The sequence below is a fragment of the Cuculus canorus genome, chromosome 11 (genome assembly GCF_017976375.1).
Source record: "Cuculus canorus isolate bCucCan1 chromosome 11, bCucCan1.pri, whole genome shotgun sequence".
NCBI classification, from domain to species: Eukaryota; Metazoa; Chordata; class Aves; order Cuculiformes; family Cuculidae; genus Cuculus; species Cuculus canorus.
The window spans coordinates 1,074,208-1,095,847 of NC_071411.1; the positions used below are offsets into that span (position 1 = coordinate 1,074,208).

A 21,640-nucleotide genomic window follows, 5' to 3' on the forward strand; every position below is an offset into this window, starting at 1 on the left:
CCGCAGCCACGAGCCAGGCTCCCCCAGCTCATCCTGCCCACCTTCCACCACCTCCAAAACCAGGGCTGACTGCATTTGTGCTGGCACACGTGTGCTGCTTTGGAAGTTTATGCATATATTTATATATATAATCTATAAAAAAAAAAAAGGGAGCTCTCAATGCAACTCAAACACCATTCAGCGGGGCAGGTTGTGTTTCCAGAGCCCAGCCAGCCACGTGCCGACAGCTGCCCAGTGCGGGCAGCGAGGAGGGCTGGGGGCTCCCCCAGGAGCCGCTGTGCATCCCTCCTGGTGCCGCTGCAGGCAGCGCAGCGAAGAGCCGGCACTCCCACAGCAGAAAGCCGGGGAGGGTCTGCAGGGACAGGCAGTGAGGGCACCGCGCATGCTGCCCGCAGCCGAGTTTTCTTGGCTGCCAACCGCTCTGTGCTAATTGATTTCATTACCATTAACTGGGCAAGTATCAGTGCAACCAGGGCTCACAGATCAGCCCCGATGAAAACCACCACGGTTATTTCAATCCCTTCCTAAATATAGCACTTGACTAAGCAACCCAGTGATGTGCTTTCCAGCATCAGCCTATTCTTATCTGTTCCTGCGGCCTTTCTCAGCCTGACGGAGCCGACAGCCCCTCCCCAGCTCTATTTTAGATGTGGGTGATGTATCGGTGGCCTTCACACCACAATAATGTGATTAAAGGCAGCACAGGGTAATGAGCTTGGTGCGATGAGCTCTGCGTTGCAGAGCCCTTCTGCCTCCATCTGCTCCGCTCCATCCCTCTTCTTCTCTGTGCCTGGACTCTTCCCAGTTGGAAAAGAGACACAGCAAGAGATGGGACAAGCCGCACGTGATGGCCAAGTGCTGGGCCAGGAGGGAAGGACACGGGCAGCGTCAGCTCCCAGGATCCACAGCAGCTGCAGGAGAGACGCGTGTCTCACACCAGCACTCCCACCCTTTGCACGCAGCCGCTGGCCAAGACTACCCAGAGCAGACCGGGAGCAGGAGGCTCCTGTCCTGCCACCCAGCCCCTCTCAGAGGAACAGCCCCGTGGTGCCTCCCACCCTGCAGTCCCACACACCGCAGAGCCCACAGAGGATTATTCCAGCGGCAATTCTTTGACTGATGAGTAATAAGCAACGCGCCCCTCCACTCGCCTTCGAGGAACTACGGTGCTCTTGCCAAGTCCAGCTTATTCCACTGCAGCAGCCGCTGGCCGGGCTGGTGACACCACCACAGCAGGGAGAGAGCAGCACGAGCCTCTGCGGCTGTAGAAGAGTTGAAATGTAGAAGGGGAGATTGAGACGAGACCTTAGGGAGAAATGTTTTCCTGAGGGTGGGGAGGCCCTGGCCCGGGTTGCCCAGAGCAGCGGTGGCTGCCCCATCCCTGGAGGGGTTCCAGGCCAGGTTGGATGGGGTTTGGAGCCCCGGATCCAGTGGGAGGTGTCCCTGCCCATGGCAGGGGTGGGACTGGATGGGCTTTGATGTCCCTTCCAACCCAAACCATTCCATGAGTCTGTGATTCTGTTGGGACCAAATGATTTCATTCCACAGAGGTGGGAAACAAACTCACCTTGAAACGCCAGACTCAAAGGGCCGGGAGGGTACCTGGTCTGGATCACCCAGCCAGAACCCCAGAATAAGCCCTCTCAGTTCTGGCATCCAGCCAAGGCTCCGATGGCCAGCAGCTCCGGGCAGAGCCCAGCACCCGAGCACCTCAGCACCCGCATCCTTGTGCGGTCGTGGCTCCCCCAGCTCATCCTGCCCATCTCCCATCGCCTCCCAAACCAGGGCAGCTGCTGTGGCAGAAAGCACCTTCTGTATTTCTGGAGCTTCAAAAAGAATCTTTTACAACGGCAAGAATATTTCTCAGTCAACGGATTGAAACTATTTTGCAATCAAGGAAGTGTATTTCCAAACGAGCCGAATTGTGAGAGCCTGGGTGCCGTGTGGGCTGTGTGAAGGGGCTGCTAAAAAAGGGTACACAGCTGTCCAAAATTTGGAAACCGGTGCTGGTGCAGGGTATATATAGACGTCCCTCCCCACTCAACATATTTCCTTTCAGTTCAGTTGATTAAAAAAAACACAGTTAAAAAAAAATCAGTAGGATATTGAGGAGAGCACTTGTCTGCTTTTGGCTCATCTAAAAGCCACGGGACTAATTCCCAGGCTGCGGGTGAGCATCCACCGCCCTGGGAAGGGCCTGCTGAGCATCGATGTCCCTGCGCTAACTCTGCAATAATACAGCCAGCGATAAACCAGGAACGGGAAGCAGGGACACCAGCTCCCAGCATGGACATGGTGGTAGAGATGAACACAAGCAGAATTGCCTAGAGATGGCAAGGAGGTGAGACATGAAAGCCCACTACCCCGAGGTGGGACATGCGACATCCTTTGTGTTGCTACCCAAAGAAGAAAAGACTAGTTTTGGGGCTGGAAGTGACCACCAGGAACGGCCATCCTCATTCTGACCCAACAAGTTCACTCACCACCTTCCACCCAGCTCATTCCTCAGCACTTCGGTTCAGATAAACACAGTCTTGATTTCACAATGTTGCAAAATGATACTAATATATCTCTGTTATTATTTCCAATCTGGATGTCCTCCTTTTTTTTCATGGGCATTGGCTACCCCCACAAACCTTGTGTTACCTTGACCAGTACCAGATGTCCCCTTTGGCGGTGAGCAGGTGGAGGTGGAGCTTTCCTTGTCCTGGGACAGACTCAGCATTGAGCATCTTTTCCAAGAAGGAGGAGACACAACACATCCAGGGTGGGCACCTGCGGGTGCCATCGCAGGAGGAAACGCGTGAGCACAGCACTTGTGTATTGTGGGAAAAGGAAAACCGCAAAGACTAAGAAAATAGGAGGAACGAGAGGGCAACCATCACATGCGGAAGTGCTCTTCGTTTTCCTTTTCACTGAGCCTTACTATTTCTTTCTGTTTTATCTCTGAGAAAGAGCCAAATTAACCACCAGCTCAGTTCTGAGAGACTGGATCCAAATGGATGAAGAATTAAGAAGATTTCCCCTTCACAATAAAATTCAGCAGCAGAGGGTTTGGTCTGGTTTTCAAAGATTAGCTACGGCTGTCCCAGGGAAGACAAGCTCCAATTTTCCCACTTTGCTCCAATGTGACATTTATAAAGCCGTCTGGATCATTTATGGTTGCTATAGGCCAGACAGCAATGACCATCATTTAACACAAAAGAGAGGGATGCGGCTCTTGTCCTCCACCACGTCTCTACTCCCTGCCCGCTCTTGCCCACAGGCAGAGCAGCGCACCCTCCCCAAGGACCCCGCTCTGAGTTCTGACAACTCAGAATCAGAATGGTTTGGGTTGGAAGGGACCTGAGAGCCCATCCAGTTCCAAACCCCTGCCATGAGGAGGGCTCTGGCGAGACCCCACCTGGAGCCCTGCATCCAGCTCTGGAATCCTCAGCACAGGAAGGACATGGAGCTGTTGGGGTGAGTCCAGAGGAGGCCACAGAGATGATCCAAGGGCTGAAGCACCTTCCACTGGATCCCGTTGCTTCAAGACCCATTCAACCCGGCCTTGAACACCTCCAGAGATGGAGCAGCCACAACTCATCTGGACAACCCCACCCTCACTGTGACTCAGCTCTAAACACCACCAGCACAGACAGACGTCTATTTTCCCCTTACCGATAAAGAAGTAATATATTGTTCATTTTTGTTTGAATCGATCCGGCCGTGCATTGTAATTTACTCCGTGATGTAGTACTCCTTAACGAGATTTATCAGCCTGCCAGCCAGCCTTATCTTTAACAGCTCCCATTATCGAGATGTATTTCTCAGCCAAGGTTAACAGCGGCAGGAGATCTCCAAACACCTCCTGCATAATAAGAACCCTGCAATAACTCCCAGGAGACACACGGTGGGTCCAGCGCAGCCCCTGCCCTGCCGCCACTGATCCGAATTCCCGCAGGTGCACTGGCACCGCGTGGGTGTAAGGCATTTCCCGTGGCCGCGCCACTATTTCACATGCACGATTGATGAAATTTCTCTTCAGGAGGCGCTGAAACCTGTATGCGGAGGATTTCAAGTTTTCAGCAAGATAATACTTGTGAAGAGAAATCTGGCCAAACTCTGCAGGAAACAACATAATATTCTATTCCTATTTCCAACAGAACAGAAAAAATCCAAGAAAAGCTAAGCTTATCATAGAAGTCTGATTTAATCAAAACCTTGGTTTTTCATAGGCACTGGTGTTGACTAAAATATCCAACCATCCAACTAGTAATTTTCGGCATCTGATAAAAGCAGATTCAAGCTGTCTGATTGCTATTTTTTAAATTGCAAAGAGCCCCAAGTGTCTCTCAGGCAGCACCACTCACTTCCAAACCAGAAGAAAGGCTGCATCTTCAAGAGCTTTCAGCTTCCTTCCCACTATAAGCGATTCAGTACCCCGTCCCCTCATCCCCAAACCAGAAGCAAGTGGGGTTTGAACCTATTTCATGATCCTAGAATCACTGAATCATAGAATCATGGAGTGGTTTGGGTTGGAAGGGACCTCAAAGCCCATCCAGTCGCACCCCCTGCCATGGGCAGGGACACCTCCCACTGGATCCGGGGCTCCAAGCCCCATCCAACCTGGCCTGGAACCCCTCCAGGGATGGGGCAGCCACCACTGCTCTGGGCAGCCTGGGCCAGGGGGTCCCCGCCCTCACAGGAGAACATTTATTCCCAAAATCTTATCTCAATCTCCCCTCTTTCAGCTCAAAACCGTTCCCCTTGCCCTGTCGCTGCACTCCCTGACCCAGAGCCCCTCCCCAGCTCTCCTGGAGTCCCTTTCCCTACTGGAAGCTGCTCTAAGGTCTCCACGGAGCCTTCTCTGCTCCAGGCTGAATAAAGCCAACTCTCTCAGCCTGTCCTCATGCTGGAGGTGCTCCAGCCCTCAGATCATCTCTGTGGCCTCCTCTGGACTCACTCCAACAGCTCCATGTCCTTCCTGTGCTGAGGCTGAAGAACTGGATGCAGGGCTCCAGGTGAGGTCTCATGAGAGCCAAGTAGAGGGGAAGAATCCCCTCCTTGTTTAAATCGCATCTGTGAACGCATGTCCGCCCTGAGCTGTCCTTCCTGCACAGACAGATGCCTGTGGGACCTCTTGGGTCCCTGAAGTCAGAGGCAGAACCACCTCATGTGAACCTTTTAAATAATTTAAGAAGCTCCACTTCAGGAGCAGCTCGGAGCCACTGCAGAATCCTGCTCCTCTGCAGGCTGGCAGCACCCATCCAACTTCCAGCCTGTAGAAGAACCCAGACTGGTTAAAAGCATTGCTGCCTCACTCTCGTTTGTGCTCCTTTTCCCGCTGTCCTATTTGCTCTCGGCAAACAGATGACTGTTGGTCATGCTTAACAGCTCTGAGTAAATCAGGAAAATTATGTAAAGCTGGGAATTTCACAGCTCCCTGCCAGCCAGCGAGCCCTGTTGGAGCAGCGCGGGGGCTCCTTCCCGGCAGACCTCTCGCCCCAGCCCGGGAGCGATGGGCTGGCACTTGGCCACGCTCATCCCGGGCGGTCCAGCTCTTGAGCCAGGACGTGGCCTCAGCTAAGACGGAGCCAGGAGCAAACCCACAGCACGGGTCCTACCCTTACAGCCACATTTCAGGGGTTATTCCCAAGCCAACACCTCATTCCTTTGCCAAACTAGGGTTTTTTTAAGAATATTTGTTCTCCAAGACAACCAAAGCCCACTGACATCAACACTTTTCCACTTCAGCAGGTTTGGCAACCAGGTGCTCTTTGTGCTCCAAACAATTAAAAATATCCTAATCAAAGTAAGTAAAAACTCGCATCAGCGATCAGAGACCGCCTGCTAGTGACATCCCAATCCTGGCTCAAATAACGGCCAAATGCTTCTAGCCGTGGCACAGAAATCCACAGTGCATTCAGAGATACAATCTGAAGATCCCAAAGCAGATCTCTACATTAAAAGAGCTCTCTTGTCCCTTCCAAAGGAGTCTCCATCTTCCCCAATCATCCCTCTAGGTTCCAGTGTTGTGCTCTTTGCTTCAAATAACTCAAGGCTATCGAGATCTCCAGGCCTACTCTGCAAAACCTCCCCATTACCCAAACTCATCTTTGTTCTTGGCTTTGCTTTGGGGAAAGCATAAAAAGTGATGTTGGACCTCGCTCTACCACTTCTGCTGCGGGGACTGACCGATATCCGGCCCACCCCATCCGTTGCCTTGTGCAGGAGGTGCTCCAGCCTTTGGATCATCTCCATGGCCTCCTCTGGACTCACTCCAACAGCTCCATGTCCTTTCTGTGCTGAGGACTCCAGAACTGGATGCAGGGCTCCAGGTGAGGTCTCACCAGAGCAGAGCAGAATCCTCTCCCTCACCCTGCTGGTGCCACTGCTTTGGATCCAGCCCAGGACACGGTTGGCTTTCTCAACTGCAAGCGCACGTTGCTGGCTCATGGTGAGCTTCTCCTCCACCAGCAGCCCAAGTCCGTCTCCTCAAGGCCCACCTAAATGTCTAAAACTTGGGTGGCCGGTCTCAGCGAGTCACTGCCCCAGGAGAGTTGAGCATCTCCAGGGTGGGGAGTCAACGCAAGCAGACACTTTTGGTGGGCACCGCTCTCTCTGCTGCCGTGGAGAGATAAACCTGAAACCGGTGGGGACAGACCCTACCCCCAGCTTCCCCTGGGCCACAGCAGAAGATGCCCAGCGGAAGGTCTCCACGTGCTGAGCCGTCACGCCGAGCCGGCGCTGGGACAGCCCGGGCAGGGCGGCGTGGGGCTCCCTGAGCACAGCACACCTCGTCCACAGTCGCTGCCTTATTTTAGCAGGCGGAGCAGATGGCAGTGGGAAGATAAGGAGGCAAAGCAGAAGCGAGGAGAAGGCTTTTGAAACAAAGCCCCATGCTCTGCTGTGGGGGTTTGGTGCATTTTGACGGTCGGAGCCAGGATGAGCTTTGAGGCGACTCAGGGGTTCGCCAGGGGGGCCCTACGGCCGCAGCAGCCTGTCCCGCATCCCAAACACCGCTCAGCAGGGACAGCTGGCGTTGGCTCAGCACCGGCTCGGTGAGGCACAAACAGAACTGAAATAATCCTCGGCAAAGGGAGGCAGAGCCCTCACAGAGGCTTTCAGCTCTGGCCAGAAGGTGCTTTGGCTCCGCTGCCTCCCGCCTGCGGGGCTGGGGGAGCTGGGATCGCTCCCTCTCCCGATGCCGCTGTGGGTTTCTGCATGGCTGAGTCTCCCAGGGCAGCCGCCCAAGATCTGCCCTGGCTGAAAGGCAGGAGATGCTCTAGAGAGCACCCTGGCTCTTCCTCCGCCCCGAGCCCTGCAGAGCTGGGGACCGTGACAGCAGCACGTGGGTCCTGTCTGGCAGCGGCAGCCCCGAGCTGGGACCGCAGTGTACGCTGAGAAGATGGGGTGAACCCCCACCTGCCCCGTGACACCTCCCAGCACAGCCCGTACCGCACCCTGGCTCCCTTGTGATGGGACTGCCCCGGCCCCAAACACGGGCACTGCCTTGCAAGTGCCAATGTGTGCCGGACAGGCCTTCCCACCGCCTCGTGGGAGCAGAAACGGAGAAAAATCAAAGCTGGAAACACGTGCAATCGTTGTAGGACCAAGCACGAGCATCTATGTTAATGCCTTCGCTTATAATTACAATCACTTACGTTAATAACTGCACCTCCTTGCTAATCCCTCCTAAACTTCTGATTACTGGAAAGGAGGTGGTTTACAGCCTCGTGTGAAAAATGAGGCTATGGAAGCATCAGCCTTTCTAAACCCCGTGTCAGCAGCCAGGATGCTGCAGCGCAGCTTTCGCTCTGCCCGACAGAGCAGCTCCTGCTGTGCACATTTTATAGCAAAAAAAATAACAGATGCACAGGAAAATGAAGCTGTTTCAGTTTAAATGGCAGGGGCAGAGATGATGTTCTGCACTGAACAGGTTCACTGAAATGTGGGAAACCAACGGGGAAGCAGGAAATGCTGGGATGTGTCTTTCCCTCTCGCACTCTGGGGATAAAATGCAGGCGGAGGAAGTTGGAGTCCACGAGAATGAAGAGCCTGGGCGCCAGCACAGCAGGGATGCAAAGGCTTTCAAACCGATAAAAAAGCAGCTGAACCCCTGGGTGGGTCAAAGTGCCTGTAAAGGCTTGTTACCCAACTCTCTGCACGCCAGGATGCCGGTCCCCAGGAGCCACCCCAAGGATCTCCTTCAGGAGAGTAGAAAATAAGCATAAATAGATAACAACAAGAACAGTTTCTAGCAGCTGGGCTTCTGCCAGGCAGGCACCTTCACAGCTCCAGAAACCAATCCAGCCCTGTGGAACACTTCCCTTTCAACTACGGAGCAAAAGTCAACCAAAAAGGCGTTTAATCATGCATTCCCAGCCAGCTCCTGACATCAACGTCTGAAAAATTACTCCAAAGGCAGCCTTTAACCCTCCACAACCTGGTCCCCTCGATTCGTGCCTCGAGAGGCGAGGGGTGGCTGAAGCGCAGAGGGCTGTGAGGTGCCCACAGACCGCACTAATAGGCGCACCCCAAGCCTGGAGCATGTTAAGAATGAAACGTCACTCAAAATTTCCCTTCAGAGAACCGTGCAGGCTCACAGCTCTCCTTTAGAGAAGGAGTTTGCTTTCATTTCCCATTTTGCTTTTCTATTTCTTCTTGGTGCAGCTGGTACCATTCAATGTCCCCAGCTCAGCAGCCCGGCACCGGGCCAGCAGGAGGAGGAAGCAGCCAGCCACTTGGGCACCACCTGGTCCTGTCAGCCTTTGGCTTTTGACGTGCCGTGAGGTTTTATATTTCAAAACAAATGGCTGGGATGGCACGGCTCATGCTGCTCGCTCTTGCTGCCACCCACACCGCCCAGTGGGAGTCACCACGTTGCACCACAGCTCTGCAGAGTCCCAGGCACCACAGCCGTGCGGAACCCAGGTGCCCCCAGCGACACTTATTGTACAAGGCTTCCCTTTCAACCAAGGAGAAAGGTACTGTCTCACAGAGTTTACACTGCGCTGCAGGGAGACTCAAGGAAAGGGATGATGGTCACAGCTCGGCTTTTCATCCAGCACCTCCGGGCAGTATCATAGAACGTCCCAAGTTGGAAGGCACCCACAAGGATCATTGCGTCCAACTCCTGTCCCTGCACAGGACACCCCAACATCCACACCGTGTGGCTGAGGGTGTTGGCCAAATGCTGCTGGAATACTGTCAGCCTTGGCGCTGTGACTGCTTCCCTGGGGAGCTGTTCCAGTGCTCCACCACCCTCGGGGGAAAGAGCCTTTCCCTAATGTCCAACCTAACCTTCCCCTGGCACAGCTTCCTGCCATTCCCTCAGGTCCAGAGAGAAGAGCTCAGCGCCTGCTCCTCCTCCTCCCTGTGTGAGGAAGCTGCAGAGTGCAGTGAGATCTCCCCTCAGTCTCCTCTTCTCCAGGCTGAACGGATCCAGTGATTTCAGCCGGTCCTCACACTCTTCCCCTCTGAACCCTTCCCCAGCTCCGGGCTCTCCTCTGGATGCTCTCCGGTAGCTTCAGACCCTCTTTATCCTGGGTTGCCCAAAGCTGCCCCCAGTGCTCGAGGTGGGGCGCCCCAGTGCGAAGCAGAGCAGGACCATCCCTCCCTTGCCTGGTGGGTGATGCCGTGCTGGATGCATCCCAGGACACGGTTGCCCTCGTGGCTGCCAGGGCACTCCTGGCTCGTGTTCCACTTGCCATCGACCAGAGCCCCTGATCCCTTTCCGCAGGGCTGCTCTCCCGCCTCTCGCTCCCATCTCTCCATCCATCCATCCATCCATCCAGGGCTGCCGTGTCCCAGGAGCAAAACCGGTCCCTCGGTCTCATTAAATTCCACGCGGTTGGTGACCACCCAGCTCTCCAGTTTGTCCAGACCCCTCCGCAGGGCCTCTCTGCCCTCAAAAACGTCAACAGCTCCCCCCGAGTGCCACCGCTCTGTTGGGGATCGGGCTGTGACCCTTCAGTAACGCCACCGAACAGAGAAAGCTGCTTGGCTCCTGAGCACTCACTCCTAACCGCACTGATAATCCCTTTTCTTCACATAGATTTTCTCCCTTTGCCCGGCAGCGTTTCCTTGAAAACTCAATGTTCTTCTCAGGACATGAATTCTTATAGTCCTCACCTCGCATGGCTCACCCCAGCACACGTGTCGTCAGGAAAATAGGGCATCCCAGCACATGGCAAGGACCAAATGCTGAACTACACAGTATGTGAAACATCATGAAACCAGGGTGAAAGACCACAGTGGTTGAGTTGTAGATACCACAAAACTGTCTTTCGGGTCCTGCTGGCCCTTGGAGAAGGACGCAACCTTCACTGATATGCACGTGGCTGATGAAGGTTTGGTCTTTCTTCAGCAGCACGGTATCAATGTGCCTGCAGCACCCCAAGGCTGCGTGGCCCACGCGGGCTTGCCTTGCCCTTGGGCTTTACCAACAGCGGTTTCGATGTGGGAGTCAACATGAGAGCTTGGTCTGAGCTAAGGATGCCCAACATACGTGCAACCAGCTGGTAATTTTGTCATGAGCATCACGCTCGGCTTCTTCCCCAGCTCATGCACACGCTTCACTGTCAGCAGCCCCTCTCCTCTCTCTGACTTTTCTTCCACGGACCTTCACAGATGCTAAAGCCTGTGGGAGACGACTGCAAAACGTCACTGGGCTCACTAGGAGAAACGATGCTGCTCTGCAAGTTGGATCAACACCAATACATCCAGTCCAGGATGCTCCCATCACAGCTGGAAAACCAAGCATCTCCTCTGCAGCTCGGCCCTAAAGCTGCCTCCTTCCCAACCCACTCAGAAATCCAGTGTTACAAAGCTAATTAAACGCTCCATTAAGTGTCCCAACATGTTCCCAAATAAAGTACTAACATGGCACATTATGGAAAAAAACAGAAAGAAGAAAGCTCCAGGTTGCATAATGGCCTGTGAGCACATCAGGATAATCTGTGCCTGCTCCCGGGGGTGGGAACAGGAGCTGCACAGCCAAACCCCCTCACCATCTCCAACGACAAGAGCTGCTTCCCTCTCTGCTCATCACACTTTCAGGCCAAGACTCTGATTTACACGGACCAACCAGCGGCAAAGCCTGGTGCTGGCACCTGCCTGGGGACCGCGTGCCTCCATCATCAGTCCCCACAGCGCTGCTCAGGGCACACTGCTCCAACACAGTCCTCCAACACAACCCCCTTCACAGGCTTCTTGTCTGCATAAGAGCTGCGTCTGCCATGGCGAGACCTTTCCAGGCTGCAGCAGCAGCCCCTTCTGTGGGCAGGGGAGAGGTCTCGTGCCGTAGGAGCTCACACACCCCACAGGGGCAGCCTGGGTGTAAGACTCGGAGCCCTGGGCTGCCCTACCACATCCTGCCAGGCCCCAACAAGTCATCTCGCCAAGCTGAGCATCACAGACGCGATCCCTAAAGCGGGAGGAGTCCGTACTCCTACACACCGTGTTTGGAGGCCACCGAGCATCCCCAGTGCAGACCCCTCTGACCCCACCACCACCTCTCCCAGGGCAGAGAAGGCGATGACCGACTGATGCTGGGTGCCAGTCCCTGCGCTGGGGACTGCTCCTCAGCTTTTTTACCCACTCAGCATTCAATACAAGACACAGCAGGAGCAAGACTGAGGATCCGAGCTGTTTCCACCCTGCTGGAAGCCCCCAGGACTCCTCTGTGATGCTGCCCAAACGAGCAGAGAGGCACAGGGCTCCGGGAACACGCCACCAGCACAGCTGCCGGGTCCGACTTAAACAAAGGCAGAAAATCCTGTGGTAGAACCAGGTACACCTGAATTCTGTGAATAAACTAGGGGTTTCCACTCTCCGGCACTTATATAAAAACCTTTCTGACATCCATAAAACACTACGGCAGCTTTAGCTCATTCTGCTTCCTCTCTGTGCTTCCACTTTGCCTATTTTTGTGTCCTTCGACCTTTCACGTGCGCTACAGTAACTCTTTTCAAAGCTCCCCAAGGTCAAGAAAGTCCCTAACAAGGCACATCAGGGCAGTTATTGATCTTCTTCCAGCCTTCCCCAGAGCGGCTCCGAGCTGTGAAACCTCAGTCGGGAGATGGAAAGTTACTCAGGCCCTTCCCAGGTTAGTGAATCTTAATATTCATGGCACCCGACTCAGGAGAATATCAAATCCTCTCGCCGCGATAACCCTGTACATCCGTTTCTGCGTCCCTGCTGCAAGGTTGCAGTCCCCTCTGTCTACTCGAGGACGGCTAAGGCGGGTTGCTGAAGGATGAGTCTGTGCCACGGAAGAGTCATGGACAGAAGACCATCACCCCTCAGCAGCAGGTCTGCAACACCTGCCGAGATAAGTGTCCGCTGGGAAAAGCACTCCACGCTTAGCAGGGAGCAGCAGCAGGCATGAAGACCCATCCATGGGCAAAAAGCCTTTCCTTAAACTATTCCTCGGCACTTTCCAGGAAGCACCACAATCAATACTGGACAGATGAAGTTTCACCATCAATTAAAGCAGAACTAAATCTATGCTGCTACCTAATGGGGTGATACCAGCTGCTCTCGGCATTCCCAGCCCCAGCTGTGGCAGGACCTGGCAGAGTCTCCTTTCTGCCGGCCGCGGTTGGTGCCCCGGCTCACCAGAGCCAGCACAGCCCCCTGCTCCCCCAGGGCCTCGTGCCCACCCTGCCACATCGCTCCCCTCGGCAGCGGCAATGGGTGTTTTTTTGCCACAAACGGCAGCGAGCGGTGCCGCTATGATGCATGGCAAGGCATCGGGTCTCGCAGGTTTGCCCACAGCACCCTCTTGGAGGACGCTGGCCCCGTGGGTCTCGCTCACCCCGGCTGCCGTTGGGAGCAGGCTGCCACGCTGAGCGGCAGCGGGCACAGGGATGCCAAGGGACCGAGGCAGTGGCACAGGCAGCCACCCACAGCAGCAGGTGATGGCTCCAAGAGCCAACACAGCAGCTGCCCGCACTCCATGGGCTGTTGAGAAGAACATCTACAGCAGAGGCTCAGGTATCACATCGCCCCTGGTCCCCACCTGACCTCCAGCACTGCGGGCTGCCCCACAGCAGCAATGCCAGCACCCCAAAAGCCAAAAGGCTCCCTGTTTTACGCCTGAATATTTGCGCTGCCCACTTGGGCTTTGTTCTTGCCTGTCCCCACTGGCCTTCCCGGCAGGAAGGCTCTGGAGGACACCTTGGCACTGGTGGCCCAGGCAGCTTGCTAGCGCAGGAGCACAGCATCACAACATGCAGCGGCTCCAAGTCCTAGGGCTCAGCAAATATGCTCTGGAAAACCAGCCTGGCATCGGGAAAGCATCATTCACTTCAAATACATCTTCATTTAGAAGCCAGGAAGGCAGAAATCCCTTACCTTGCTTAGCCTCTGTCACCCCTCTGAAGATATAGTTTGGTTTTATGAACCATTGAAAACAATCTGCAGGCACGGGCAGCGGCGCCCTCCGAAGCATTCATCAGCAGGGTTCACATGCGGCTGACATTTGTCCGCTAATAATATAATTGCATCTAAAGGAGGAAAGGAATCTGGACCTCTGGGGGTTTTACTCTGATTAAAGAAAGGAACAGCGGTTGTTAAGATAATTTTCCAAGTGGCCAGAAGCTGAGAGCAGGCTCAGCAAGGCAAAGCCCAGCATCTGGAGTGGTCCTAGGACCTCCAAAGACAGGACCAAGAGTCTGCAGCAGACACGGAGGTAGCATCTAATAAGGCTCTGCAGAAAAAACAGCACAAAAACAGCCACAGAAAGAGGGATTGCATGGGTGGGATACCCGTGGGTGCTGTGCATCATCAAACTAGTGAGACTCAGATTGCCTTCCAGTGCCTAAAGAGGCCTGCAGAAGAGCTGGGGAGGGACTCTTGATCCGAGAGGGCAGGGACAGGGCGAGGGAAATGGTTTGAAGCTGAAAGAGGGGAGATTGAGATGAGACCTTAGGAAGAAATGTTCTCCTGTGAGGGTGAGGAGAACCCTGGCCCAGGTTGCCCAGAGCAGTGGTGGCTGCCCCATCCCTGGAGGGGTTCCAGGCCAGGTTGGATGGGACTCGGAGCCCCTGATCCAGTGGGAGGGGTGGGACTGGATGGGTTCCCAAACCATTCTGTGATTCTGTGATCTAATGGGGTTCTGCAGAAACGTCAGCAGAAAAGCAGGCACAGAAAGAGGGGCTGCATGGGTGGGACACCCTTGGATGCCACACACCACCAATCTGAGGGGACTCTACTCAGCCCAGGTTGGTCTGCGGGGCCACCCATCACCCCTAGTCCCCAGCCCCACGTCAGGAGGAGCTGGTGGGAGCCTAGCATCGCCCAGCATCACCCAGCCCAGCAGCCAGTTTAATTACAGTGGGTTAAGCAGCACCGAGAACTCCTGAGTCACAGCGAGCTGTTAATTACCAATCCGTAAAGGGATTTGAGAGCTCTTGCTGGTGAAGTCAACTTCATCTCACAGTCATATGCAGCATACTCGGTTTGACTTAAGTTTACATGACTGACCTGAATTTTTATACCCCCGGGGCTGGGATATTTTTTAAAAACCATGATTTCTACAGAAAAAATCAGGAGGAACTCAGCAATCGCTGCGCTCTGTGTCCCATTTCTCTGGCTCTCTCTTCCTCTGCAGGAAGACAGATAGGTCTAAGCCCTGCCCGCCCTTCAGCAGGACGCCTCACTCCCTGTCCCGTCTCCAGAGAGGGCCCTGTCTGTCCCAGCCCCAGCCAAGTCCGCAGATCCTGCCACGCTGTCATCGTAGGACATCCGATTCCAGGGGAAACAGCCCTAACACGGTGACTGACACCAGCTGCTCCATCGAGGCTGCAGAGCGTGTCCATTGGGAGCCTTGGGCCCTCAGAGCCCAGGAGGAACAACAGGACCCGGGTTCCTTTGGAGAAATGACACCTGCAAACGTAAGCGCCTGTCCCTGCTGGTCACCCACCTGCCCTGTCCCCTTCCCTTCCACTTGGGAAGTAGAGCATCACTCAGAGGAAGGACATGGGGCTCTCCAGAGTGGCGAGCTGCCAGATCCCCAACACGGCCACTGTCTGCGCTCTGAAGAGGAAGGGTTTTCCACCTATATCCTGCTTTCCCCCTGGAAAGAGCTGCCTGGGAGCCATGCACGGCCCCAGATGCCAGCCTGGGACAGCCCTGAGCTGGAGGCACTCAACCCACCTAATCTTCTTTGGCCAGGATTCTCCTGGCTAATTGCATTCCCAGTGTGAGCACAGACCCTTGGGAAGGGGGCAGGGAGGCACTGCATACCTGGTCAAATACAGTGGGGGGCTCCCAGCACTCCTCCCCATTCCATAAAGGTGCCAACACCCAACAATTTCAGCGCAAACCCTTTCTCCAGCCCCTCCTGCGGCTGCCGGCAGCGGCACCCAGCTCTGCACACACAGAGGAGGTTTTTCCCATCGAAATGAAGTCCCTTTTTCACTGGTGTCCCTCCCTGCAGCCAAGCCCTGGAGCCACCGCAGTTGCTCCTGCAAGTAGGGCAGGCTCGGTCCCATCCCTGGCACCAGCACCTCGCACCGGAGCCAGGCAGCATCAGCCCCTGGGGAGCTGCTCTGTTCGGGGCCGAATTTCACCCAGTGGGAGGTCTTGAAGTGAGATGGGGAGATAAGCCCAGAGCTTTCTGGAAAGGAGCCGATACGGTGATTCATAAGCTCTTTGCAAGAAATACATCCGAACAGGCTTGTTTGTACCTGGCTGCAGGTGCACGGGGAGTGGCAGAAGGGGAACGTGTCCTATGAAGGACTCAAGCAAACCGCGCTCCTGCAGCTCATTGACTTGTGATATCGCATCCAGAGTCACAGAGTCATAGGATCATGGAAAGGGTTGGGTTGGAAAGGAACTCAAAGCCCATCCACTTCCACCCGCTGCCATGGGCAGGGACACCTCCCACTGGATCAGGGGCTCCAAGCCCCATCCAGCCTGGCCTGGAACACCTCCAGGGATGGGGCAGCACCACTGCTCTGGGCAACCTGGGCCAGGGCCTCCCCAACCTTGCAGGAGAACATTTCTTCCCAAGATCTCATCTCAATCTCCCCTCTTTCAGCTCAAAACCATTCCCCTCGTCCTGTCCCTGCACTCCTTGATCCAGAGCCCCTTCCCAGCTTTCCTGGAGCCCCTTTCATCACTCGAAGCTGCTCTAAGGTCTCCACGGAGCCTTCTCTTCTCCAGACTGAATGACCGCAACTCTCAGCCTGTCCTCACATGGGAGGTGCTCCAGCCCTTTGATCATCTCCGTGGCCTCCTCTATTAGATGGAATATAATATTATCTGCACAAGAGGAACGAGACAGCCCTCACTGGTGAGGCCACACAGGAGGAGCAGCAACACACTAGCAACAACACAAGCATTAAAAAAAACGATGCTTTTTGTTACATGTGAGCAAAGCAAGGAAACAAATGAAGTTTTAGGATGGGGATGCTGCGTGGCAGGTACCACAAACCAGCAAGAGGACCCTCCTGAGGGCGAGGCACCTGCTGGAGGTCACAGCCTGGCACCCAGGAATCTGCAGTGCTCTTCAACCAAACTCATCACAGCTCCAATTTCAGGCTGGTTAATTAGGCAAAGGGGCATCCTGCCATGCTTATTTAGTAAAACAACATGCATAGTTCATTTGTTCCCTAATACAAAACCCCTGGAGTCAATTGGGTTCAGTCAGGGTTACCAGGAGAGCAGTGCAGGGCAATCACGCTCCACGACAGCTCTTGCTGGATCACTCGCTGCCTTGGACTCCGCTGTAAACAGGCGTGATTTCTTAAATCCCCAGAGAAATGGCCCAGCGCTTGGCCTTCCTGCAATGGAAAACTCATTCCTGCCTGCATGTCACCAGCCTGAGGCTGCAGGGAATTTGGGAGAGCCCCAAAGCACCAGCTCTGCCTGGTGGGAACAGCTGATGGTGCTGTTCCCAGGAGCTGGCTCCTGGAGGAGGTGTGAGGAGGTGGGAGGAAGCTCCTGGCACCTGTGCTTCTGCTAATTCACATAAACAACTTATTTAAAGCTGGGTAACACGTATCACCGCAAGCAAGCAAGAGCAGTGGAGATCAGGCATGCTTTTGGGCCTTCTCTCTCTGCTGGTCATCTACAATCTCCAGAGCCCATGGGCCACCACAGCCCATGCGCTTCCCCTGCGATGCGCTGCCAAAATGCCACACTTGTACCTAAACTCTCCAAGCGTCCTAGGCTCCCAGTCCTCATCATCATCTCCTGACTATGCTCAGAAACTCTCTGGGAACCAGGGCCAAAGAAAAGCCAGCCCTGCTGGTGGATCTCCTGGGACCTCGAGGCTTGGAGGCACTACCAGCTGCTCACAGGTGGGATGCTCTTGGAGCAACCTTCAGCTGGACTAGACTGCACGAGCACTCAGCTCATGGTAGCAAAGGCAGTCTGGAAAGTGCAAATCCCCCCTCTTCCCTTGGTGGCTTGGCACAATGCAGCTCAGAGAGTCAGGAAAAAAGCAATTTTAGTGTTTTCTTCTCTTTTGCTGGGTTTGAGTGCACCCGGCTGGGGAGAAGGCAGCTCCTTGGATACCTCCCTAGGCAGCTGCAGGGGGTGGGAGGGAACGGCAGGGACCCAGAGCCTCCGACTCCATCTTTAGATCAGGAGTGGGATGGGGATGAAAATACCATGGGTAAATAATAGCGCATCTTTCCACGGAAATCAGAAGTTTTAGGGGGCTGCAGAGAGGGGCAAAAGCCTTCCGCACTTTCTGCATTTCACTCTTAGTTTCCTTCTCCCCATTTCATAACGGTGATTGTCAGATAGCAACACCTCCTGCGAGCAGTCCAGAGCTTTCATGGAATGGTTTGGGTTGGAAGGGACCTCAAAGCCCACTCAGTTCCAACCCCTGCCATGGGCAGGAACACCTCCCGCTGGATCAAGGGCTCCAAGCCCCATCTCATCTGGCCTTGGACACATAGCAGCAAGAAACCCTAAGAGGGACACAGGTCCGAGGGCAGGTTTGCCAAGGAGATCTGAAGGTTTTCACTCAAGAGCCAAGGAAGCCAGGACAGAGCCCAGCCTTCACAATCTGAAATCTAATCCCAGGTGTCAGCTAGTGACCCTGGAGACAAGCGCCAGGGAGAGGTCACCTTTCCGTAGTACCTGCAGAGAGCACGATGTTATCGGGTACAACCTGACCCCAAATTAATTCTCTAAATAATTAATTAACAGGCAGGTGCTGAGGGCAGAACATTAAAGGTGTTTCATCAACCCATGAGCTTTCTGAAGCCTGCAAACACATCATTGCCCAAGAGCACACCAAGACAGGGCTTCAGCCCTGCCCAGGACACGACACCTAGACACCTTCTCTTCTCACTCAAGCCCTCAGGTTAGGAAGGAAGCGGTGGCAGGAGCAGCGAGCGGAGCGTTTTGGTTGAAAACAGCATTAGGTGCACAGAGGTGTCCATCTGACAGGTTTACACCTCCACACGCACACCGCGCACCGCCCCGGGGGGGGCAGCAATCCTCCACCGTGAACGTGACCATGAAGAGCAGCAGCTCCAGGAAGAGAAGAAATTACTGGGTGTAATTGAAACTGCAGGGAGGAGCTAGGGACATCAAATGTAATTACCCGCCAAGGAACAGAGCCAAGATTAGCAATCTGAATGCTGGTCATTTAAAGTTCCCATTAACTTTTCCATGTGCTGATGATATTGGGTTTGCATCTTACTGGCTGTGAGATGCAGCACGTCCAAAAGTAAGCCCTGGGCATCCTCTCTTACAGTTTCAAACCTCCTGTAGAGGAGAAGTGAGGGTCTAGACTTCAACTGCAGTCTTCTCCATGGGTCTGGAAGATCTCCCTTCCCAGCTAGCAAGGGCGGAGGAGAGAACAAGATGCTCCAGTGAGCCCCATTTGCACCGATCTCCAACATTCACACATTGACGGCTAGAGTTAGCTAAGATGCCTTTTTAGTGCTTGAGAAGATGATCTGGGTGGGCATCACAACAATGCAGAGACTTCCTAGACTATAGTTGGTGAGACTGGGAGGACTTTGGACCACCTCAACCTCTTTCTCCTCTGCTTGCACTCCATCTCAGCAGGCTGCACGATCCCCCGCCAATTCATATTGCACCACAGAAACCTCCACATCCACCCTCTGCCCGGCCCACTCCCCTGCTCTGCCCCACACAACACGGCACAAGGCCCTTGCTATCTGGAGAGGGCAGCAAACTCCAATGGAACATTGCATGTCCTCATGTAATAAGAAATCTTCTTGCTAAGGTTCTACCACCTTCCCGCCCGGTACCATTTTCCTTGCCTGCTCACCATCTGAGCATGCAGGACGTGCACGACATGTGTCACCAGCCTCCTCCCAAGCCTGGCCACAGTGTCCAGCCCCAGCACCAGGAGGAGGATGCTTGTTGGTGCCTCTGGCACCACATGTGCTTTTCCTATTCCCACCCCCTTGGACACCTTTGGGAGCAAGGGGTGCCCTGCACAACGGCCACCCCTCGCTCTGCTCCTTGCGTGAAACCAGTGTGAAATCAGTGCACACATATGAAACCCACGTCTTTGTCAAGAGCTGGAGGACCACGGCCTCCAGCCTTGAGGCTTCCCCAAGGGGGCACTTGGCTTCAGCAGTTTCTTACAGGCTTTTTCAAACCTTTGAAGAAGAGCACACCATCTCTACCCCGTTTCCAATGAGAAGAGAGCGCCCGCCCTTGGATCAGAAGGTGCCTGCCCCTGCCCACCTTACCTCCACCAGGTGAGGCGTAGGGTTGAAGCCACACATGTTGCAGACCTGCTGGTGGCAGCTTGTGCAGGTGTTGTAGTTGGGGGGCTCGCCGGAGCCCACATTGATCTCCGCCTTGCAGAGGGGGCACGAGACCTTTGCTTTCGGCACTTCCTTTGGCTTGACTCCCTGTTCCGGCTTGCCCGGCTTCACAGCCGGCGCGGCACCAGCCCGGCCCTGCGCCCCGGGGGCTTTGGGACCAGCTTCTTTGCTGGCATCGCTGAAGACGATTTTTGGAGGCACTTTGCCAGGAGACGGCTGGCTTGGAGCAGTGGCCTCTGGCTGGACGGACATAAGCGTGCTCGCCTGCGTCAGGAGGGACGCCCCGAAGCCAAAGAGTTTCCCCGTCAGCCCCTCCTGGGCTTGTTCTTGTGCTCCAGTGCTGGGGGCCGGGGTGGGAGGCTTCACCCCCGTGTCTCCCGCTGTCTTTCTCGGCTCGGAGGAGGAAGGCTTGGCTTGCTGATGCTGCGGGGAGGACCTGGCCGCCTCCTGAGGTTTTGGCTGGCCTTGGCCGTGTGGTTCCTTCTGCAGCGTGGGGGGGTGAGGTTTGGGTGGCTCGGACGGCAGTGTGCGGGTGGCTGGCGGGGACTTATCTGCTCCCTGGGGCGGCGGGTGCTTGGCCGGGGACTGGGAGGGGGATGGCGAAGGCGAGTGAAGCTGCTGCTGGCTTTTGGAGCGAGGAGCGGTGGTCATGTCCATCCCCAGCGCCCGCTGCATCTGGCAGTTCAAGCACAACCATTCCTTCACCTGCAAGACATGGAGAGGACACGGGTGGTGAGCGGCAGGCAGGCTACAGCTGCCAACAAGGAGCCCCAGTGCACCCCGAAGTTCCCCTAAATAAACCCCATGTCGCTACAGGAACAGGGCATCAACGCCCAAAAACCTTTACGGTACCACGTTCTTCAGAAAAGCACCTTGCAGTCAGGGCGAGCAGACCCCGTCCGCCCGTCACCGGTACCCACAGCACAACGTGCCGGTGCAAAAGCAAGCTTTAATTAACACTGGTTTGCTTCCAAGGCTTCTGCCACAACACTCTTGCTAGCCACGAGGCTCTCCCTGCAGGCAGTGCATCTTGTGCTTCTCCCAAGGGACAGGGACCTTTCTGAGAGCTCCTAGCCCCACTGCTCCCTAAAGCCCTTTTTTTCCCAATTCCATGGTGACCAGAGCTAGCACAGAAAACAGCCAGGGCCCCTCAGGCAGGAGCAGGACGTCCAGCGCAGCTCTGCAGAGGATGCTGCTATAAAGCATGTGTGCAAGGGCAAAGCTCCCCAGTGTCCGCACGCTGCCCGCTGCTGCACAAACCTGCAGGGCATAAGCCACCGAGACACCAATAATGCTTCCCCGTGGCCAGCAGAGATGGATTCTCTGTAATTCATAGAATCGTGGAAAGGTTTGGGTTAGAAGGGACCTCCAAGGCCACCCAGTGCCACCCCTGCCATGGGCAGGGACACCTCCCACTGGATCAGGGGCTCCGAGCGCCATCCAGCCTGGCCTGGAACCCCTCCAGGGATGGGGCAGCCCCCACTGCTCTGGGCACCCTGGGCCAGGGCCTCCCCACCTGAACAGGAGAACATTTCTGCCTAAGATCTCATATCAATCTCCCCTCTTTCAGCTTCAAACTGCTCTCCTCATCCTGTCCCTGCACTCCCTGATCAAGAGTCTCCCCCCAGCTTTCCTGCAGCCCCTTTCCATACTGGAAACTGCTCTAAGGTCTCCCCATAGCCTTCTCTGCTCCAGGCTGAACAACCCAAACTCTCTCAGCCTGTTTGTGTTGGCGTGGTGATTGTGATATCCCACCCCAATCGGGTGCTACACCCCATACGGAGGAGTGGGGACTGGGTCCTCGTCCTCACTGCTGAGCAGGCAGAGCGCTGACCAGGGAGTATGTGGTTAATATTCATTCTCACCACGATGAACTTCTGGAT

General features: G+C 55.0%; 1 protein-coding gene across 4 annotated transcripts in view; it reads right to left on the reverse strand.

Moving 5' to 3' along the window:
• The window catches only part of BSN (bassoon presynaptic cytomatrix protein), an 86,430-nt gene that overhangs the window by 21,528 nt on the left and 43,262 nt on the right, over nt 1-21,640 (reverse strand). For all 4 annotated transcript variants that reach the window (XM_054077084.1, XM_054077085.1, XM_054077083.1 and 1 more), the window contains one exon: nt 19,680-20,462. In XM_054077084.1, the coding sequence (XP_053933059.1) occupies nt 19,680-20,462 (783 nt within the window). The remainder of the gene's footprint in view (nt 1-19,679; nt 20,463-21,640) is intronic.